Source organism: Eumetopias jubatus, unplaced genomic scaffold (assembly GCF_037043125.1).
Source record: "Eumetopias jubatus isolate StellerSeaLion01/CBP00866 unplaced genomic scaffold, mEumJub1_p1.0 scaffold_7, whole genome shotgun sequence".
NCBI lineage: Eukaryota > Metazoa > Chordata > Mammalia > Carnivora > Otariidae > Eumetopias > Eumetopias jubatus.
The window spans coordinates 24,538,712-24,560,697 of NW_028274813.1; the positions used below are offsets into that span (position 1 = coordinate 24,538,712).

General features: G+C 43.4%; 1 protein-coding gene across 5 annotated transcripts in view; it reads right to left on the reverse strand.

The window, feature by feature from the left end:
• The window catches only part of ADCK1 (aarF domain containing kinase 1), a 146,929-nt gene extending 126,078 nt beyond the window's left edge, over positions 1-20,851 (reverse strand). For all 5 annotated transcript variants that reach the window (XR_015768478.1, XR_015768477.1, XR_015768476.1 and 2 more), the window contains exons 1-3: positions 20,798-20,851; positions 12,532-12,677; positions 8,911-8,994 (exon numbers count right to left, since the gene is read on the reverse strand). Coding sequence is in view for 2 of the 5 variants with exons in the window: in XM_028102570.2 (XP_027958371.1) it covers positions 8,911-8,994; positions 12,532-12,666 (219 nt within the window). In the remaining 3 variants the exon portion in view is untranslated. The remainder of the gene's footprint in view (positions 1-8,910; positions 8,995-12,531; positions 12,678-20,797) is intronic.
• Between the last annotated feature and the right edge of the window lie 1,135 nt (positions 20,852-21,986).

The window sequence follows — 21,986 nt, forward strand, 5'->3', positions numbered from 1 at the left end:
CCCAGCAGGGAAAGACCACGGCATTGATGGGCGCAAGCCAGAGTTCGGCCCAGCATCTGCTACAGATGGTGGAGCCTGTCTCTCCCAGGGCGACCCAGTACCAGTGACGGTGTGCAAAACGATGGTAGAAGAGGCAATTTCAGGTGGTACCCAGGACGCTTCTTATTTGCATATGCAGAGCCCCAAAAAAGAGATAGCTAGTCTATCAAGCCTGCAATCTTGCTTAGAACAAAACCAAGTAACGGAAAATGTCAATAGGATGAAAAATATTATACAAATACATGAATAGTTAGTTTCCAAGAAGTACATGGGAATGACAATCAATAAATTCAAGATAGTGCTTACTTCTGGTTTTGAAGGAGCAAGGCTGGAATCAGGGGAGTACCCTGGGGGCTACAATTGTATGGGTAAGGTATTATTTCTGAAATCGTGCAGTGAGAAGGATGATTACTAAGTTATTTCTTATACCTTTTCTTAGATCTTATATATTTCACATTTTTTAATTTCATATGTTTTTTTTTAAATACAGGGGATATGCAGGTCCATAGGTCACTGATACGTCTAGAATAATCAAGAAGACAATGTGACATGCGCATGGCCTGCCTGGGAACTACAGACAAGCCACCGCACACTGAACGCAATCTCCAGGGAGAAGCCCGAGTGATGCCATTTTCCTCCAGGGTCCCCACGGATGGAAGCAGCCCCGCCAAGTCTCTCCCCAGACCATACAAAGGCCCAAGTTGCCGGTCCTCTGGAACTCTCCCCAAATCGGGGCCACCGCGCAAAGTTTCTGCAGGTTTGCAACACAGTGCTCAGAAAGGCTTTGGTACAAAGCTAAAAAGGAGGTCCTGGGTGCCACTGCAGACTGTCTCCCTATTCCACAGGACTGGTCCTTAGATGACTCAAGCAGAGCACATTAAATGCAGCTCATGCTCTGCAAAAATTATCACAAACTCTGAGAAAGCCAGTCACCAAGACAGCAAGGATTCCATTTCTCTCCTCCTCTTCTCCCTGACAAATGTTCCAGGATGAGAAAGAAAAGCAGCAAAAGGGAGCCTGAGGGACAGGGTGCATGAAAACTCACCTAAAAGCTTCCACGCCAGGTTGACAGTGCGCACACACAAAGGAAGAGCGGCACCATTAGATCCAGCTACACAGGAGGCCTTCCCGGGTACACAACCCTCCCTCCCTCACCATGCTGGATTAAGAGCTCCTCCTGCCCCCCACTTCTTGGCTGGGAGTCAGCTGCTGTCAGAAACCAGAGCTGGAATGAAGACAAATCAATCCTTCTGCAACGGGTGATTCCACGCCTGCTTCCCCTCACTGGACTGTGAGCAGCTAGAGGGCAGAGATCAAGTCTTATTTCCCTTCATATCCTCTGATGCTGGGTCTCACGCAAGATCCGGCACAGAGCAGGCTCAGTTAAAGTTTGTTAAAATAACAGATGGATGGAAGAACAGTGAAGACATGTCCTGGTGTGGCCAGGACAGTCTCCAGGTTTCAGAGAATATTCCTGAAGAGCCAGACACCACTACAGTTCCTCTTGATGGGCAAAAAGATCTTTAAAGCACTTCTTGACTTACCACACCTTCACTAAGCTGGTAGCACGGTTATCCTCAAAACTGCCAGTTGTTTAGTAGCTTAAGAGTTGAAACCCTTTCCCAAAGCAAAGAGCTACCATCCACTGGTTCCTCTGGAGGGTCCCACTTCCCTCCACTCAGAAATGCAAATTCCAAATCTTTGTTGGATTAACTCTTTGGTTAGTTGATTAAATACAAAAAGGAATTCCCTGGAGGCACCTGGGTGGCTCAGTCAGTTGAGCGTCTGCCTTCAGCTCAGGTCATGATCCCAGGATCCTGGGATCGAGTCCCATGTTGGTAGGAAGCCTGCCTCTCCCCCTCCCTCTGCCTGCTGCTCCCCGTTTGTGCTCTCTCTGTGTCAAATAAATAAATAAATAAAATCTTAAAAAAAAAAAAAAAAAAAGGAGGACGCCTGGGTGGCTCAGTCAGTTAAGCATCTGCCTTCCGCTCAGGTCATGATCCCAGAGTCCTGGGATCGAGTCCTGCATCGGGCTCTGTGCTCGGCGGGGAGCCTGCTTCTCCCTCTGCCTGCCGCTCCCCCTGCTTGTGCTCTTTCTGTCTCTGTCCCTCTGACAGATAAATAAATAAAATCTTTAAAAAAAAAAAAAAAGGAATTCCCCAGGGGGAGATTCTATTGCCCTCTTCCTTCTCCCCTGTTTCCCAAACCCAGCCCAGCAGGACCACAGCCTCAGGGCTCACACCAGGGTGGATGGTCCCAGGGGAGAAGCAACCCAGCAGGGAAGATCTGGATGTCCAAGTCCAAGCCCAAGATCTGCCACAAAACTGCAGGGGGCTTGGGGTATCTGGGTGGCTCAGTTGGTTAAGTGCCCAACTCTCAGTCTCAGCTCAGGTCTTAATCTCAGGGTCATGAGTTCAAGCCCTATGTTGGGCTCCACGCCAAGCATGGAGTCTACTTAAAAAAAAAAAAAAAATCCCATCACCCCTCTAGACCTCCAGGTCCATCTGTACATTAGAGGCCTGAGCTAGCTGGTGCCGAAGATACTTTCTCAAGGTCAATGGCATAATTATAAAAAGAGTCATCACCCCACCTAAGCCCCTTACTCTACTCCTCTAACCAATACCCTTTTCCCCCAAAACACTCTACCATATGCCATGGTTCTAAAGGTTGACAACAGATGATCCTTCTCTCTAAATGGAGATCTCGGGAATGTTGAAATTGTTATCCCATACTCAAGCCCTAAGTAGCCCATGTCCCTAAACAAGGTCAGGTATAAACATTAGCAGAATTTAATGGGCACGAAAGTTCTTACAGCAAAATTATAGCTGCTTCCCATCTGCAGGTGAGGAAGTACTGCAGGTGAACCTCCCATCTGTTTTATGGGAGCCCCATTCGAGGTGTAATGTTTCTGACCTCCCTCTTCCCTCTCACTCCCTGCGGGAGGAGGAGTCACCAATCAGACGGGTGAGTCCAAGAGAAGAAACAGATCGTGCTCAGCACCCCCCTTCCTCTCCCTTTTTGGGATCTGCACACCCCCATAAGACACTGGTGCTCCACTCCCTCTGGCCCTAAGAGGCAGGCCCCCTTGAGAGGTTTGTCCTGCCCCGTCTGTGCCTGCACAGGTAAGTCTATCAAACTCAGGAGTGAACTACAACAAGCCCACTGGCTCACAGACCCAAGACACATGCTCCTGCCCAGCATTTACCAGTAATAAAGCTGCTCTTCCTGGCAGACACCTGCATCTCCTTGGTTCTGCTTCTCGGACAAGGAGGAAAAAGTATTAATCATTACCTCTTCAAGCCCAAGTAGTAAGTACTAGTGTAACTAATATGATGCACACCCACATTGCTGACCTGACGCATCCAACACCACAGGAGTCCAGCAACCTACTCGGAAACAAGAAATTGGATTCAACTCAAAAGCTTCCCAGTCACAGCAGCAGTTGAGGTCCCCTCCTATATTCGGACTCTGATTAAGAAAGGAAAAGGCACCTGTGATCTGTCTCTCTCCCTCCCTAGACACACACATACTATCTCTCATTCTCTCTCGCTTCTACTCATCATCTGATAGTGTAGAAGCTCAAAAAATATTCAGTGACTGATGACTTTAAGCATTCTCATTCATGAAGGCTTAACAAAACTTTACCCAAGAACTTGCCATAGCTCCCTACTACCTCTGGTATAAACCTTGGCCTCTCGTCCCTCTGTGACCTAGCTCTAATTCTCTTTGCCAGTATGCCCCTTTGCTCACCCATACCCTAGTTCCCAGTAACACTGAACTAATCTGTCTCTTATAGACAATCCCCAAAATTTTACCCATCAACCTCAACAAAAATCACCTGTCCCCACTGTTACATGTTTCAATCCCACCCACCTTTCCAAACCCAGCTCAAATACTTCCTTAACTCATTCAATCTCACCCAGATTGGGCCTCTTTCTCTGCTCCTGTATGCCTCAAGAGTCTTGACTATTTTAGGGTATACTAGTTGAACAAGTAAGTAAATATATTGTAGATAATGAGAGGCAGGTTTCTCACTGTCAGAGAAATAAGTTATGCATAAGGAATTGGAGAGAGCTAAATTTCTGTGACGTTAGACTGGAATTGGAGATATCAGTATGAACTCACGGTTTTTTAATAGATAGGTGTGTGTATGCATGAGTATACACACATATATTTCCTAGCTCTGTCTTCTGGGAGGGCCTAGAAACAACGGCACTCCAGTAGCAATATGTACATCTAGCACCAACATCTTGGTTTCTAAATACCATCCTCCAATAAAAGAAAACGCTTCTTGGAGAAGTGATTGATTCCAGGGGTAGGGCAAGGAAAATACAAGATGAGCCTGGGGATTAGAAAGTTAAGACAGTGGGGGTGCCTGGGTGGTGCAGTTGGTTGAGTGTCCGACTCTTAGTTTCAGTTCAGGTTGTGATCTCAAGGTTGTGAGATCCAGCCCCACATTGGGCTCCACACTCAGCATGGAGTCTGCTTAGGATTCGCTCTCCCTCTCTCTCTGCCCCTCCTCCCGTGTGTGCACTCGCTCACTCACTCGCACACGCTCTCTCTCTCTCTCTCCCCCTCTAAAGTGAATAAATAAATCTTTTTCAAAAAAAAGTTAAGATAGTGCTCAAAAAAGAATGGAGACATACAAAAGGACACAGGAATCAACCTGAAGGAGCTCCCAACAGCCAAAATTAGAATAATTTGAACAATAAAAATAATGATGGTTTTGGATTGTAACCCATAGAATAATATAAATATCCATGAGTTCATACCAATAAAAATAATTAAATAAACAACTGAAGGAGAAGGGACAGTTCTTCCTTACAGAAGAATTCCAATTAAATGCAGAAATAAGGAAAATAGAAAATCAAGAATGATTTCTCGTTCATTAAAATGATGAGCCATTGAGGCAAACTTTGTGCCTCTGGATCTCCTCTCTGGCTGCATTAAATAATCCCCAGTGTTTAATTAAATAAATTTGCTCATCTCTGTTCCTACCAAATTCAGCTGGGGCAAAGTCCAGTGCCACCCCTTCACAGATAGGAGGGTACACATGCTTGGTGGTAGACCAGGAGCCCAAAGGGCCAAAATGGCTGCAATACTACTCAGCACCATGCAAACCTCTCCTCACCCTGTTTAGGCCTTGGGATTTCTCGATTTCCTTTCTTTCCTTGAATTACCAGACCTTCAATGAGGTATCAAAACCTTAACTATGCTTCAAGATCCAGCATGCTTCTCTAAGAGTCCCCAGTGTATCAGGATTCATTTGATTGCAAGTAACAGAAAACTGATCTCAAATCATCTGAAGCAAAAGGAGAATTTCCTGGCACATATAACTGGAAAGTCCACTGGGAACCTGGCTTCAGGCTCAGCAAGATCTAGGGACTCAAATGACACCTCTCTCCACAATACTGACTCTGTTCACAGACAGGCTTCCCCTCATGGTGGCAAGAGGGCTGCCAACAGCTCTAAGTCAACACCCTATATTCGCAGCTAATGAAGCAGAAAAGGCAGTGCTCTATGGCGGACACCCCCAAAAGTCCTGGACCTGATGCTCACTGCCCAACACTGGCTTGAGTGCCCATCCCTGAATCAATCTCTAGGGCCACAGGAATGGACTCCACAGATAGCCTAAGTCATGTGCCCACTCTTGGAGCTGAGGGTGGAGTGAGTCTCACTCAAACCTCGCGGTGAGTACATGAGATATGGGTGGCTCCCCAAAGGAAGTTTTAAATGCTACTCCCCAAAATGTGAACAGCTCTTGAGCTGAAAAATTAACATCTGTCTACAATAGCAGAACCCCTCGGTCAGAATCAACTCAGCCCTGCGTCCTGGACGTCTGTACCAGCCATGACTTCTTCCTGCCTTGTTCACAGGCTGGTCCACACCTGTCGCCTCTGGTTATAAGCAACCTGGACACGAGGAATCTGGTTCTTCAAAGCACTGGGGCCTCACCCCACCCCCTCAGCTGCCCAGCAAAGTGCCACTGAGCCCCTAGAAAACACTCCTTCGCTTTGGTTCCCACTTCCTCCTGATGTGAATGGAGCTGAGTCACTGAGATATCAGCCGGCCGAGCACGAACCTTGAAAGTACTTCTCTAAGTCACTGTCTCTTGCTCCAGCATACTCTGGGACCTGGGGACGCTGGCTTGACAGGTGAGATAATTATGTTTTACCCTTCACTCATTCCTTTATCAGTCACGAAGACGAGAACAGATAAGTGTTCCAACGGAAGAACATACTCCTGCCATATTTACTCCTGCTCTTCAGTGCCAGCCAGCTCCCCTTCCCAGGCACAACTCCTGGGGACCAGCCTCCACCCATTACCTGTGCCAGCTGCCGCATGCTACCCTCCTGTCAAATATCAGGCTGCACTTTCCTTCCTGCATCCCCCAAAGCCGTCAGCTTCCCCGGGGGCCGTGGCCCTACTGCCTTTCAGATGACTTACCCGTGAGGGCCACTGTGGGCACGTCACCCATCCCCTGTGTGCTCTGCAGGGAGCTTGCCCCCGTGGCCCGGCCTGCATCTCTGTGCAGAATGTCGCTCTGGTCGGCTCTAAGGCACACAGCCCTGGTTAGATGGAGAAAGAGGGGTGGGGAACAGGAGGGGGTGGGCACCAAGTCTCAGAGCCCGGGGCTTTGAGATCTTCTGACACAAACTAACATTTCATTCATTCATTTGCTCAACAAACCTTTATTCAGGACCTACTGTGTCCTGGGTACTGCTGTAGGTGCTGCAGACACGGAGACAAGTGTCTGTCCTCAGGGAGCACCCTTCCTGGTAGACATCTGACTGGTTTTGTTTTTAAAGATTTTATTTATTTGACAGAGAGAGAGTACAAGCAGGGGGAGTAGCAGGCAGAGGGAAAAGGAGAATCAGGCCTCCCACTAAGTGGGGAGCCTGACATGGGGCTCCATCCCAGGACCCTGGGATCATGACCTGAGCTGAAGGCAGACACTTAACCAACTGAGCCACCCAGGTGCCCCAACATCTGACTGACTTTTGATACCTGCTTCACATTTACACTTCACAACACACTGTCTCAGATATTATCTATATAATCCTCAATATGTGGCAAAGCCAACTGTGATCTATAGACAGGAAAATGGTAGCTCCAAAGGCTAAATGACCATCCCAAAGACAGAGCACAAATTCAGGTCTTCCATATACAAACCTTGCACCCTTTCCAGGTCCCCTCCCAAGGAAGGAGCTAGCAAGGTGTAGCTTGAAACAGACATTAAGTCAACTCAGTCCTAGGCATCATCACTGGAGGTAGACGATACAAAAAAGATGACCCAATCCCTGATCCAAAAGAATCTATAGGCTACAGTGAGAGAAAGACATGTAACCAATTATCATCTGTGGTAGGAATAAAGAAGACAGAGTGATTAAATTCAAAGAGGAAGATATCTCTGGAAGGATACACAGAACATGATGATCACTTCCAGGCAGAAAAACTGGGTACCTGAGGAACAGGGAGAAGAAGATCATTTTGGATGTTCAAATGTTACATACTCTGAATTGCATGCCATGTGACTCTACTTCCCATTAAATGATGCTTTGAGGATGCAATTGGCCTAATTCTACAGGGTAAATGATCTGCTTTCTTCAACAAGCAAATAGCTCAAAAAAAGGATGGAAGGGAAATATTATAGATTTGAGAAGATTTTGGTTGATGTTTCCTAATGCAATATATGCATCTCGTTTGAATCCAGACTATAATGCACCAACTTTAAAAAAACATTTTTGGGACCAGGGATATTTGAGTATAAACTAGCCATTAGAAGTTATTAAGGAAATACTGTTAATTTTGTTAGTTATGATTACAGTATTGAAGTTTTTTTAAGGTACTTATCTATTAGAGATACAGACTGAAGTATTTACAGATGAAATAATACAATGCCTGAGATTTGCTTTTAAATATTCGAGCAAAAATAAATAAATGAATTAAAAGTGAATGAATGAATGAATGAATAAAGGGGTGAGTAGATGATACAAGACTGACAAAATGTTGATAATGTCTGTCGAACTGTCATCCAGTTCCATAAGGGTTCATTATACCATTCTCTCTTATAATGGTTGAAATTTCTATAATGAGAAGTTTAAATAAAAATTTTAAAATTAATTACCCCATCCACCAAGAAAGACTGAGAAGGAAAGCATCACAGAGGAGAGGTATTTGAGCTGAGGCCAGAAGGATGACTAGAAATTTTCTAAGGGGCCAAGGGCATTCCAGGCTGAGCAAAGACATACAGATCTATCACAAACCTCTCTCCGGAGGAAACAAAAGTATCTACACTTGACCCCAAACTCAACTTACATCCAAAAAAAAACCCTCTTGCTTGATGCCCCAACTCATCTAGTTGCAGCATGAAAATCAACTGACCTATTGCAAGTGAGGAAAGAGGGTGTGGGGTCAACAGCTCCATTCAGCGGTCTAGCAAGACGCCCCAGTATAGCCTTGAGAGGACAGGAAAGCAATTAACCTCTTTCAATTGGGTTTTGCCTGACAAAGCACTTCGGAAGCCAACTGAGTTATCTCAGGAACAGAGCCTTCATCCCTCCTGAATCATCCCAGACACCTGTGCTCCCCCAGAAACATACACCAGCCTCCCCAACAGTGCCTTGTAGATTAATAACCTCAGTACCATGGGATCCAGCTTGACATCAGCCCGGCAGCCTAGCCCATCAGCACAAAAACACCTCCAATGAGGAGAATGCCCTCCCCTCCTTGCTCCCAAGCCCCCAGTCTCAATCCCCACACAGATCCCTGCCCACCTCCAGCTGCATGCAGGAAGCTTGCTGGCTTTGCAGCTACTTCAGGACTTATCTAGTCCTGGCCTGGCTCAAATGGGTCCCCTGGGCTCCTTACCTTGGATCGAAGCCGCAAGTACTCCTCTGAACCATAGGGGACACTCCTCAGGGAGGTGAGATAGTCATAACTGATGACAGCTGTCTGTGAACCAAGGAAAAGAAAGGCTCAGCTCCTGGGCATCAAATATTGCTCCTCAGCCCCCGCCCTGCACCTGCAGGCCCCTGACACAGGCCGTATGTCTACAGAAGTAGACAACACCTCCCCTAAGATGCTCTGTCCCCCAGATCTTAGCCTGGCTAACTTCTTCCTGTCAATCAGGGCTCTGCACAAATGCCACCTTTGCAAGAGAGCCCCAATCTAAGGTTGCCCCACCCACCAGCAACTCTCAATTATTTATCATAACAACATTATCATACCCAAAATTACCTTGCTCACTTGTTTCCTTGTATGTGGACTATCTTCTCTTTGCTAGAATTTCAGCTCTGTAAACACAGAGGCCTGTCCTTCCCGTTAATCACTGTACCCCCAGCACCTTTTTACTATGCCGGGCACATAGGTAAATGCTCAGTAAAGACTAGTTGAATGAATGCTGGATAAACTTATTATCATAAATAAACATCGTTTTATATTTATGTTGCTCGGATAGCCTGAGTTTTGATTCTGGGTCCCTTGCCCAAAAGTCCAGGAGAAGTCCCCATATCCTTGGTGAATCAGAAAATTGCAGGCTTCAGATACCTCAGACATGGAGGAAGACGGAGGATTACCCAGGCCAAACCTTCCTTTTTAGAACTGAGCAACTGAAGCCACTAGAAGCTAAGGGATTTCCAAGGCTGATACCCAGAGAAGTCTATTCCTTTGCCTACACCCCCGAAGCTTTACTCCATTTGACATAAATGTGTTAAAACGCCAACCACAAACAAGAGCTGGTCACTGAATAATGCACAAGGCCGATTAAGACCAGAGCCCTGGCCTTTAAAGAAGGCACAGCCTAGTGACTGGTTTATAAAGCACTGGTAAATACCTTCTTCCCTCATCTCCAGCTACAGTTGGTCCTGAACAACCCGGACAACACGGATTTGAACTGTGTGGGTCCACTTACACATGGGTTTGGTTTTCTTTTTGTTTTTTGTTTTTGGTTTGTTTGTTTAGTTTTTTGTTGTTGTTGTTGTTTTGGTAAACTGCAGTACAGTACTGTAAAGGTATTTTCTCTTCCTTATCATTTTCTTTTTTTTATTTTTCTTATTATCTTTTTATTTATTTGACAGAGAGAAAGAGCACAAGCAGGCGGAGTAGCCGGGAGAAGGAGAGGGAGAAACAGGCTCCCCAATGTGGGGCTCAATCCCAGGACCCTGGGATCATGACCTGAGCTGTAGGCAGATGCTTAACAAACTGAGCCACCCAGGCACCCCCCCTTATGATTTTCTTAATAACATTTTCTTTTCTCTGGCTTACTTTATTGTAAGAATACAGTATATGATACATATGACATACAAACAATGTATTAATCAACATGTTCATGTTATCTGTAAGGCTTCTGGTCAACAGTAGGCTATTAGTTGTGAAGGTTTTGGGGAGTCCAAAGTTGACTGCATGGGTGTTGGCACCCTAACCCCCTTGTAGTTCAAGAGTCAACTGTATTTAAATCCCTAAGGTTCCATCAAAGCCTACTTCGCTGAGGCCACGCATCCTGACTATCCTACAGGTCTCACTCCTGTGTCTGAGGTCCCCTAGCAGTGGTCACCTGAGTCACACATCTTGACCCAATCCGTGGCTTTAGATTGATTGTTTCTGACCCATTCATGTGAGCACTTCTCAATCATAAGCTCCTTCAAAGCTGGGTCGAGGTGGGACAGTTCATTTCTACCTCCCAAAGCATGTAAGACACTGCTGGGCCCCTAAAATGTCCTGGGCAAACACTCGGCAATCATTTTATATCCCAAGGCCTATTTATCTATTTGTCCATCTAGGTTCTATGACTAGCTCAGGAGAAGACTTCACAACACTGAGTATTAAGGAAACAATCAGACAACAACCCAAACAGACCGTGTATCAGAGTCTATCCACAACAAGCAAAAGAAAGGACAAGCTCATCCTGCAGCAGATAAAGGAGGAAAGAGAGCACTGAGGCACGTGGCAATCTACCCACCGATCAGGCAGTTCTATGTGCCTGTCCGGGAGCACTGCTCTCAGCAGCATGAAGGGGACACGATCACACAGGAAGGATGTCCCAGGCCATGGGAGAAAACCTCTGATGGTGAAATATTCAACTCAGATCCTCTGTTAGTTTGGGGTTTGCAGGGGATCCTCAAAAATCCTCCAAGGCCCTGCTGCTCTGAGTACGAGCCCTGCTTCAGGAACCATGTACACCAGCTCACGGGAAAGAAACCAGGTTTCCTGATAGAATTTCATCAAAGCTGCACAGTCCTTCCATAGGCATTGGCTGAGGAGTACCAGCCCAGGTCTGTCGCTAAAATACGATACAGAATCTAAAATGTAAAGGCTTGGGCGCCTGGGTGGTTCAGTCATTAAGCATCTGCCTTCAGCTCAGGTCATGATCCCAGGATCCTGGGATCGAGCCCCACATCGGGCTCCCTGCTCCGCGGGAAGCCTGCTTCTCCCTCTCCCACTCCCCCTGCTTGAGTTCCCTCTCTCGCTGTGTCTCTCTCTGTCAAATAATAAAATAAAATAAAATAAAATAAAATAAAATAAAATAAAATAAAATAAAATAAAAAAATAAAATATAAAATAAAATAAAATAAAATAAAATAAATAAAATAAAATAAAATAAAATAAATAAAATAAAATAATAAAATAAAATAAAATAAATAAAATAATAAAATAAAATAAAATAAAAATAAATAAAATAATAAAATAAAATAAAATAAAAATAAAATAAAATAAAATAAAATAAAATAAAATAAATAAATAAATAAAATAAAATAATAAAATAAAATAAAATAAATAAAATAAAATAAAATAAAATAAATAAATAAAATAAAATAAAATAAAATAAAATATAAAATAATAAAATAAAATAAAATAAAATAAATAAAATAAAATAAAATAAATAAAATAAAATAAAATAAAATAAAATAAAATATAAAATAAAATAAAATAAATATAAAATAAAATAAAATAAAATAAAATAAATAAATAAAATAAAATAATAAAATTAAATTAAATTAAATTAAATTAAAATAAAATAAAATAAAATAAAATAATAAAATAAAATAAAATAAAATAAATAATAAAATAAAATAAAATAAAATAATAAAATAAAATAAATAAAATAAATAAAATAAATAAATATAAAATAAAATAAAATAAAATAAAATAAAATAAAATATAAAATAAAATAAAATAAAATAAAAATAAAATAAAATAAAATAAAATAAAATAAAAATAAAATAAAATAAAATAAAATAAAATAAAATAAAATAAAATAAAATAAAATAAAATAAAATGTAAAGGCTTCACAACAGAGACTGTGTGCAAGCCCGTCCTGCTGGAGTTCAGTAGGACCGAGGTGGGCCATACGGGAATAGAGATACAGGAAGGCACCCGCAAAGCTCTACACACGTAAGGGTGTTACAGGTGTATCTCCACATCTGCTACATGTATGAACGCCTGCAGGTAATACTGCAGTCCATCTGCCACCTGGCGATGAGGAAAACCTACCGTGGCAACGGCTCTGCCCACCCTGACAGCGCCGAAGTCACTGGGATCCAAGTACTTGTTACTGTAGAGGCAGAAGCCCGAGGCAGCCAGAGCCGCGCTGGTCCACGAAGCAAGCTTGAGAGCCCTTCGGGCCATGTTCCCAGACCCTGCAGAAGGAAAGGAGACAACAAGGAACAGTTGAGTTCTGTAGTTAGTGGGACCAGGACCCAAATTCAGGCTCTGCCACTTAAATAGATTATATGACCTCGGGTCATTTTCTTACTGCAAAAGTTGTTGGGATAAAATGAGATCATGGATATAAAATGCTTAGTGGAGTACCTGGCACAGGTCAACTCTCAAAGTCATTATTCCTTGCACAGTGCCCGGTACCATTCGAGGCACTCGGGGGAAAGGAGACAAAGCAAAGTCCTTGCCCACGTGGTGCTTACACTCTAGATGGCACGACAGATCCACAGCACACAGACATATTAGAATAGCAGCTGGTTAATATTAAGTACGGAGAAGAAAATCAAAGAGGGTAAGAGGAAGGATGATACATATGCAAAAAAGATGCTCTTTTAGATAGGGAAAGTGGCAGAGCATGCTAATCCTCGTTACTTGTAACTATTACTTTACCACCATGCACACATAGGTGTCATTAGCCCTCCGTGCCCAGGTCAGAAGTGCTCAGGCCAAAAACGGCAGCTGGTCAGAATCATCCAGATAAGCTCCCACATCTGGCTGATTTCCAGAATATTTATTTCAGTTAAAGTAAACTGCCCCTTGTCTAGATCAGTGGCTCCCTGAGGGCCCACACCATGACTGTTATTACGCTGTCCACTCACAGTCCGGCAGGGTACTTTGCGATTAGGGATTCAATGGCCCCCTGCTAATCTGTTTAACCAGACCCACTCCCAGTCAGTGGGATCAAGTGGGCTCAAGGCTCCTTGATGCCCTTCCCCACCCTACTTATAGTAGCTCAGTCCACCAGGTGGACTGTTGGAGCTTTTAGGGGCCACTGTACCCAATAGGCTGTTTCCCCTTCAGTTTCTGGGAACTCTATATCAGACTAAAATCCTCGACCACAGCTGCAGGAGGCAGGGGAGAAGTCCAGGAGAAGTGAATCACCAAGCCACCCACATGTGCAAACCCTGTACAGACCAGCAGGAAGATTCAGGTCATCCCTGTTTGCTTCTGCTCTGGACTCAGTCTGTGACCATTCCTTCCCTGCTCTGTGCCTCTGTTTCCCCTTTGTAGGAAACTATTGCTACACACAGCCTTGTCTTCTTTTTCTTTAAAATCTATTTGGACTCGAGCCTCACAGTATAGTCACAGATTTTTTTTAAGTATTCACAGGTACATCTTTTTTCCATTCTTCTACTTTGAGCTTAAATTTTATACTATTTCTCTAAACAACATATACTTGATTTTTTTTGTTTGCATTTAAAATAACTTATGTATTTAGATTTAGTTTTATTATCTCCTTCCATTTCAAAAATACAGATTTCTTATACCACATTAACAAAATGAAGGATAAAAATCACATAATCATCTCAACAAATGTAGAAAAAGCATTTGATAAAATTCTATACCCATTTATGATTGAAAACTCTCAACAAAGTAGGTACAGGGGAACATACCTCAACATAATAACGACTATATATGCCAAGCCCACAGCTAACAGCATACTCACTGCTGAAAGATTTCCTCGAACATCAGGAATACGACAAGGATGTCTACTCTCACCTCTTTTATTCAACATAGTACTAGAAGCCCTAGCCAGAGCAATAGGCAAGAAAAAGAAATAAAAGCCATCCAAATTGGGAAGGAAAAAGTAAAACTATCACTATTTGCAGATGACATTTATATACAGAAAACCCTGAACAATCCACCAAAAAACTGTTAGAATAAACAAATTCAGTAAAGTTGCAGGATACAAAATCAGCATGCAAAAATCTGTTGTGTTTCTATACACTAATAATGAATAATCAGAAAGAGAAATTAAGAAAACAATCCCATTTATAATTGCATCGAAAATAAAATACCTAAGAATAAATTTAACCAAGGAGGTGAAAGACCTGTACACTGAAAATTATGAGACATTTATGAAAAAATTAAAGACACCAATAAACGGAAAGATATTCTGTGTTCACAGATTGGAAGAATATTGTTAAAATTTCCATATTCCTAAAGCAGTCGACAGATTTAATGGAATCCCTATCAAAATTCCAATGGCATTTTTCACAGAAATACAACAAACTATCCTAAAATTTGTATGGAACCACAAAAGACCCAGAATAGTCAAAGCAATCTTGAGGAAGAAGAACAAAGCTGCAAGTATCATGGTCTCTGATTATACTACTATATTACAAAACTGTAGTAATCAAAACAGTATGGCAGTGGCATAAAAACAGACACATACATCAATGAAACCCAACAGAGAGTCCAGAAATAAACCCATGCACATATGGGCAATTAATTTACAACAAAGAGGCCAAGAATATACAATGGGGAAAGGACAGTCTTTTCAATAAATGGTGTTGGGAAAACCAGATGACCACATGCAAGAGAATGAAACTAGACCCTCATCTTGTATCATACACAAAAACTAACTCAAAATGGGTTAAAGACTTGAACATAAGATTTTAAAACATAAAACTCCTAGAAGAAAACATAGGCAGTAAGCTCCTTGACATAGGTCTCAGCAATGACTTTTTGAATCTGACACCAACAGCGAAAGCAAAAAAAGCAAAAAAAAACAAATGGGACTACGTTAAACTAAAAAGTTCCCACAGAGCAAAGGAAACCATCAACAAAATGAAAAGGCAACCTACTAGATGGGAAAAAATATTTCTAAATCATACATCTGATAAGGGGTTAGTATCCAAAATACATAAAGAACTCATACAACTCAATAGTTTTAAAAAATATATTAAAATATGGGCAGAAGATCTGAATAAACACTTTCCAGGGAAGACATATAAATGGGCAACAGGAACACCAAAAGATGCTCAACATCAGTAATCATCAGGGAAATACAAATTTAAACTACAATGAGATATCACTTCACACCTGCTAGAATGGCTCGTATCAAAAAGACAAGAAATAACAAGTGTTGGCAAGGATATGAAAAAAAGGGAAGCCTTGTGAACTGTTGACAGGAATGTAAATTGGTGCAGCCACTCAGGAAAACAGTATGGAGGGTCCTCAAAAACTTAAAAATAGGACTACCATATGATCCAACAATTCCACTTCTGGGTATTTATCCAAAGAAAACAAAAACACTAACTCAAAAAGACATATGCATTCACATGTTCACTGCAACATTATTTACAATAGCCAAGATATGGAAACAACCTAAATGTCCATCAATGGATAATGGATAAAGAAAATGTGATACATAGGTGAATATAATGGAATACAATTCAGCCATAAAAAGAATGAAATCTTGCCATTTGTGACACCATGGATTGGACCTGGAGGGTATTATGCTGAATGAAGTAAGTCAGAGAGAGAAAGACAAATACCATATGATCACACTTGTATGTGGAATCTAAAAAACAAACAAAAACAAAAAACAAACTCACAGTTACAAAGAACAGTTTGGTGGGGGTGGGCAAAATGGGTGAAGGGGACCAACAGGTACAAACTTCTAGTTATAAAATAAATAAGTCATGGAGAAGTAATGTATGGCATGGACTATAATTCTTATTAAATATTTGAAAGTTACTAAAAGTAAATCCTAAAATTTCTCATCACAAGAAAAAAAATTTGTAACTATATGTGGTGATGGAGATTAGACTTACTGCAGTCATCATTTCCCAATGTATACAAATACTGAGCCACTACATTGTATTCCTGAAACTAATATATGTCAATATACCTCCATTTAATTTTAAAAAAAAAAAACACACAAAAATGTAGATTCTGAGGACTACCCGTTGGCCCACTGAATTACCAACTCAGGGGGTGGGACTCAGGAACCTGCATTCTAATAACATAATGGGTGATTTTTATGCAAGCTAACGTTTGAGAACCATTCTTCTAAATATTTTCTTTTTACTAAAGAGGCTGCATGTGTTCAAATCCATCAGTGAAACCATGCCCAAAAAACAAGCCTTCCAGCTTTATCATACCTATTCCCAACCCCAGGTATCTGCGATCATCCTTCAAGAGTGAGAGCAAACAATTATTTTTAAAGAAATAATGTAAGAAACACATTTGTTCCCCTAAACACAAATGCTCTGGCCCAGCTCCTGGGTTTAGTTCCTAACTCTGCAAGAAAGGGGTTTGTAAATAAAAAGAAATTAAAATCTTGCTTTGTAGAATGGACTTTATATTCTTTTTTTTTTTTTAGTATTCTCTTTATTTATGAAAAGCTCCCTATCCCATCATTCTGCTAGCTTTTTATTTATTTATTTTTTTTCTGGCAACATTTTAATAAGCCAAGGGTTCCTTCCAGACAAGAGACATGGTAGTTGAGAACATGCACTCCAGCAGGCCTGGGTTTGAGCCCCTCTACTCACTTACCAACTGGGTAAGCAGGCAAATTACTAACTCTCTCTGACTCTTGTGACCTTCTCTATAAAATGGGGATGATGACAGCACTGTCTACTAGATGGGGTGGTGAGGGACGAGTAAATCATGCAAAAAGTATGGCTAGGTGCCACCTACACAGTAAGAACACAGTAGCAACTGCTATTACCACCACCACTCATCTCTTATTATTATAATTATTATTATTATGACTGCTATTAATTATTTCCTTTCCCAATGCCATGCTTTGGTAAAGGACCTTATTTAATCCCCTGCCTGTCAACTTCTGGAGGACTTCTGCAGGCCTCACCTCTAACATCCTGGCAGGCCCCCACCTAATCCTACCTTTTCACTTGGCTCTCTATACCCTCAGCCTTAGTGTTTTCTATCAAAAAGGGCAGCATGCTCAGTTCACCCTCTACCTTGTCCCACCAAGACAGAGGGTTCCCAACTGGACCTGGAAGCAAGCCTTACATTGGGCTGCATGCCCTCAGCTCCTTATACATCTTCCTTCTTCAAGATCATCAGTGCAAGAAAGTCCATGAGAGGTGATTCAGGGACCTTCCCTATGGGGCCTTCAGAGAAGCCCACATTAAAAAGGTCATATGGAGCCACTGGTGGCTCATGCATCGCCCTCCAGGCCTGTCCCTGTGGGCAAGGAGGCCACCCCTAGTCTTGAGATCACCCACCCTGGGAGGGGAAGCCTCAGCCAAGCGGACACAATTCCCAAGACCCGGTTTTCATGCAAATGTCCTCAGTAATAAAAGAGGTGGAAATTGAAAAACATAAAACAAATGATATAGGAGCCAAAGTATGTCTAAATAGATTGGAGCTGGAGTTTTCCATAAGGTGTCAGTGAGTCTTTAACATGCAAATGAGTCGCTTCCCTCGGGGTATTTTAAAAGACCCTGTCAGCCGTGAAATATGTCTGTCGATGAAAAACACCTTTCATTATTAAACCCTTTGCTAATGAATCGCCTGCTCTGTTCTGTTTACTTGTCTGACTTTCACCTGAGTTACCTCTTACAGAAGCACACACACTTTTGGGGAGGGGAAGGGAGCTTGAGGACACCAAGACCCTAAAACCTAAACATCGGATAACAATATTAGCAACAACTAACCTTTACAAAGCCCTTTGCACTCATTATCTCCTTAGAATCTCCAAAAAACCCAGGAAGATGAGACAGATATTATTATTATCCGCAGGCATAAATAAGAAAAGGAAGGAGCAGAGGGGGTGAGAGATTTTTCCCAGGTGACTCAGCTAGTAAATGGCAGCATTAGAGCTTGAGCCTATGTCACATGACCTCCTTCACGGACTTGCAGAGCTCTGTTCACCAATGTTCTTACCACCGTTCACAGGTAACCGTGTCAGTCACTTTGGGCACCGACTTTGATTTCTGACCCTCTATCAGGCCCAAACAATGGCGGCATGTAGAAGACACTGCCTGGAGCCCTGGAAATCAACATGGCAGAGTATCAACCAAAGCACCTCACCAGAAACAACCCATTCTCGTCTAGGAAACATTTAGGAGAGCTGTGTTATTGTCAGATCTATGAGAAGAATGGACTCCATCTTGCTGGACCATAAGGGAACACCCCAGCAGGTGATGAAACGAGGCGAAATGCAAGTGCAGAAAGTTCTACAAATGGGAAGTTGATGGTCAAATGAAATGTCCATCCCCTGGACACAACTAAATGGGGAACCAAACACTTACTGTTTGTGGTGGGCCAATAAATGGCTATGCCTATCAGTTACCACCCGTCCGCAGCCCCCTCCCCATGCCACATCCCAGGACAAGAAGCATGGAACCACCTTTCCCTGCTTGGTGCACACGTAAGAATGGCCAGAAGAAAGGCAATTTGGGCTCTAATTCCATCAGTCCCATAAGTGACCACAGTCTCCTCACATTTCCTAAGTAGGCTATTAGAGAAATTGAGCCTTATTTCTTCTGGTCTGCTCCGCTTCCAAGCCTGGAAAAGACCCAATAAGAGTGATCAGGTTTTCAGGGAAACCTGAAAATGTTTCATGATGTGGTTAAAAAGCAAACAAGGTAGTTGATACCATCGTGTCTCAAGTCTGGAAAGATGCACAGCCAATGCCCAGGGACCATATAGTTGGACTGATCAGGTTTCTAACCTGCCCTACCACCAATGATGCTGTCCAAATGTAATCAAACTCCCTTTCCTAGGGTTTGACGCCCAGGAGGCGGCTGAATCAATATTGATTAAATAAAGGAATCCCTGGCTGATGCCAAGGTCCCAGAGCAGACAGAGAAAATAAATCTCACCCAGAAAAGGAATTAGAAATTCTCCATTCACTTCATCCTGGGAAAGTGGGGACTCAGGGCAAACAGTGGAAAACCAAACACAAAGAGCACGTGGCAGGTAAGAGGTGGGTCACTGGAATCCCTCTGACACAAAAATCTAAACCCAGGAGATTTAGTGAGTGAGTTGGGGGCCAGGCGGTTGAGCAAGGAGTAGGGGAATGGATGCCAGAACCAAGCACTATTTTTATCTTATAGGTCCCCTGTCTGACAAGAAAATGTATATAACAGGAAGGAATAAAATGCAAGCTCTCCCAGCAGAGGTCAAATCTTAACATCTGTGAGGGCTGTTGAGAAATAGCCAAGCCAATAGACACAATAGAATATGATGTAACCCAGGAAAAATGACGCAAGCATAGACTTCGAGAAAACCTGTATATACAAAAATGTAGGGGCAAATTAACAGTGTACACAGTAATACGCACATGTTTACCATCACTACAAAAAGTTAAACTGGCAAACAAGGACACAAAGGCCCATAACCCGGTGTGAAGAGCTGGTGCTTTAAGTTCACAGGACTTTTTTCCTATAAAGCAATAGTACTCAAAAGTATGTTCCGGGCAGCATCCCTCTCTCCCAGGAGCATGTTACAAATGCAAATTCTTGCTCCCCACCCCAGAGCTGGTGAATCAGAAACTTTGGGGATGGGGTCCAGCATTCCGTGTAATAACAAGCCCTCCAAGTGATTCTAATGCAGTCTGAGAAGATGTGCAATAAGAAAACGCTTAAAGAAAACATAGGAAGTCACAGATAAGTCTAATTCACTTTCAACTCGGCAAGTTATCTCTTGAGCACACACTAAGTGCCAATGATCATGGACGGGATAAATAAATACTTGTTGAATTGGCTGACTTCCTACCTAGTAGGAAGTAAACGCCACTTAACCTGGGGACAGAGCTGTGCTGTCTCCCATAGGTTGCTCTCCATACACAGTTGTCATCTGCACGTTTTTAGAGAGACCTGGAAGTGCAGGGCCCGGCAAGGTGCGGGAGATCAGGAGCGCTCTCGGGGCACGCCGCGAGTCCAGGCGGAGCACAGGGGTTTCGTCTGCGCCCCTGCTCTCGTCCAGACCACGCCCAGCCCCCCGCCGCCCGCGCCCCGGAGCCCGTAGACCGCCTAGGGAGAAATCGCCTGGTTGAGCCACCTGATGCCCCCTGGTCCAGCTCCAGCCCTGCCTACGCGCGAGACCGCGCCACCGAAGCAGCCCGTCCGCGCTTCCGCCCACTGCTGAGCCGGGCTGGAGCGTCTCCGCAGAGGGGGCGGGGCCCTGCGGGTCACGTGGCCACGCACCGGCCCCCGGTGACAAGGTCACAGGCCGGGGGTTCCCTCCCCACAGCCTGAGCCGAGGCAGGCCCCCGGCGCGTCTATACCGCCTCCCCCGCGCTCCACGCGCGGTGCGGCCGCGGCGCGCCTACCCTACTCACCCCAAGGGACGCAGGGACGCGGCGCCAGGTTCCACACCGCACGCGGGTGACGGGGCTCGCAGGGACTTTGCTTTCCGCCACCGGCGGATTGCGCCTAATGAAGCGGAGGCGCCGCGCGGCCTGCCGGGACTTGTAGTCCGTGGTTCCCTAAGCCGCGGGCACTAGAGCCACGGAACCCGCGCTCCCCCTGGACCTCTCCGTCCGAGGAGTCAGAGAGGTCAAGACACCTTACCTGTCAGATAGCCTTGTTTCTTTGCCCGGCTGCGGACAGAGTCCTCCTGTCTTTCCGAAGGAGGCATAGATTCGTGTTCAGTGGAGGATGGAGTTGTCGGTTTGTGTATTTTAAATAAGGTATTAGAAGAAGTAAGCGAGGAATACATTTACTGACAGTTGCCGAATGGTGAGAATGTGCTGATTAATCTTAGTTATCTCTGGCCCCCATTCGTTCATTCATTGATCTGTTTCGCATGTTTATAAGATGTACTTTAGAGACATTCATCAGACGTTCACTCATTTTACGAATATCTCTTGAGTTACTTCTTGAGGGAACAGAGTTGGAGGGAATTGATCTATCAATTCAATACAATTGCAATCAAATTTCCAACAGGATTTTTTCTGGACTATCACAAGCTAATCTAAAATTTATATGCAAAGGGCGCCTGGGTGGCTCAGTCGTCAAGCGTCTGCCTTCCGCTCAGGTCATGTTCCCAGGGTCCTGGGATTGAGTCCCGCATCGGGCTCCCTGCTCAGCGGGAATTCTGCTTCTCCGTCTCTCACTCTCCCTGCTTGTGTTCCCTCTCTCGCTGTCTCTTTCTCTGTTAAAAAATAAATAAAATCTTTAAAAAATAAAATAAAATTTATATGCAAAAACAAACGGTAAAACATTGCCAAAACACTCCTGAAGGAGAGTAACTAACGTGTTTCAAAGACTTGGCCTTTCGTATATCAATATTTATTATAATGCTGTAAGAATTAAGGTCATTCGGTATTAGTATAAGAATAGGCAGAAGAGGGGAAAGAAATCAGCTTAGAGAACCCAGAAATAGATCCAGGCATTTGTGGGATCTTGATATATGACAGAGCTGGCATATAGATCAATGGGGAAAGACACATCATTCAATATATGAGCTGGAGCAACTAGTTATCTGTTGGATCCTTCATTCACCCCCCAGACAAAAACTAATTCCAG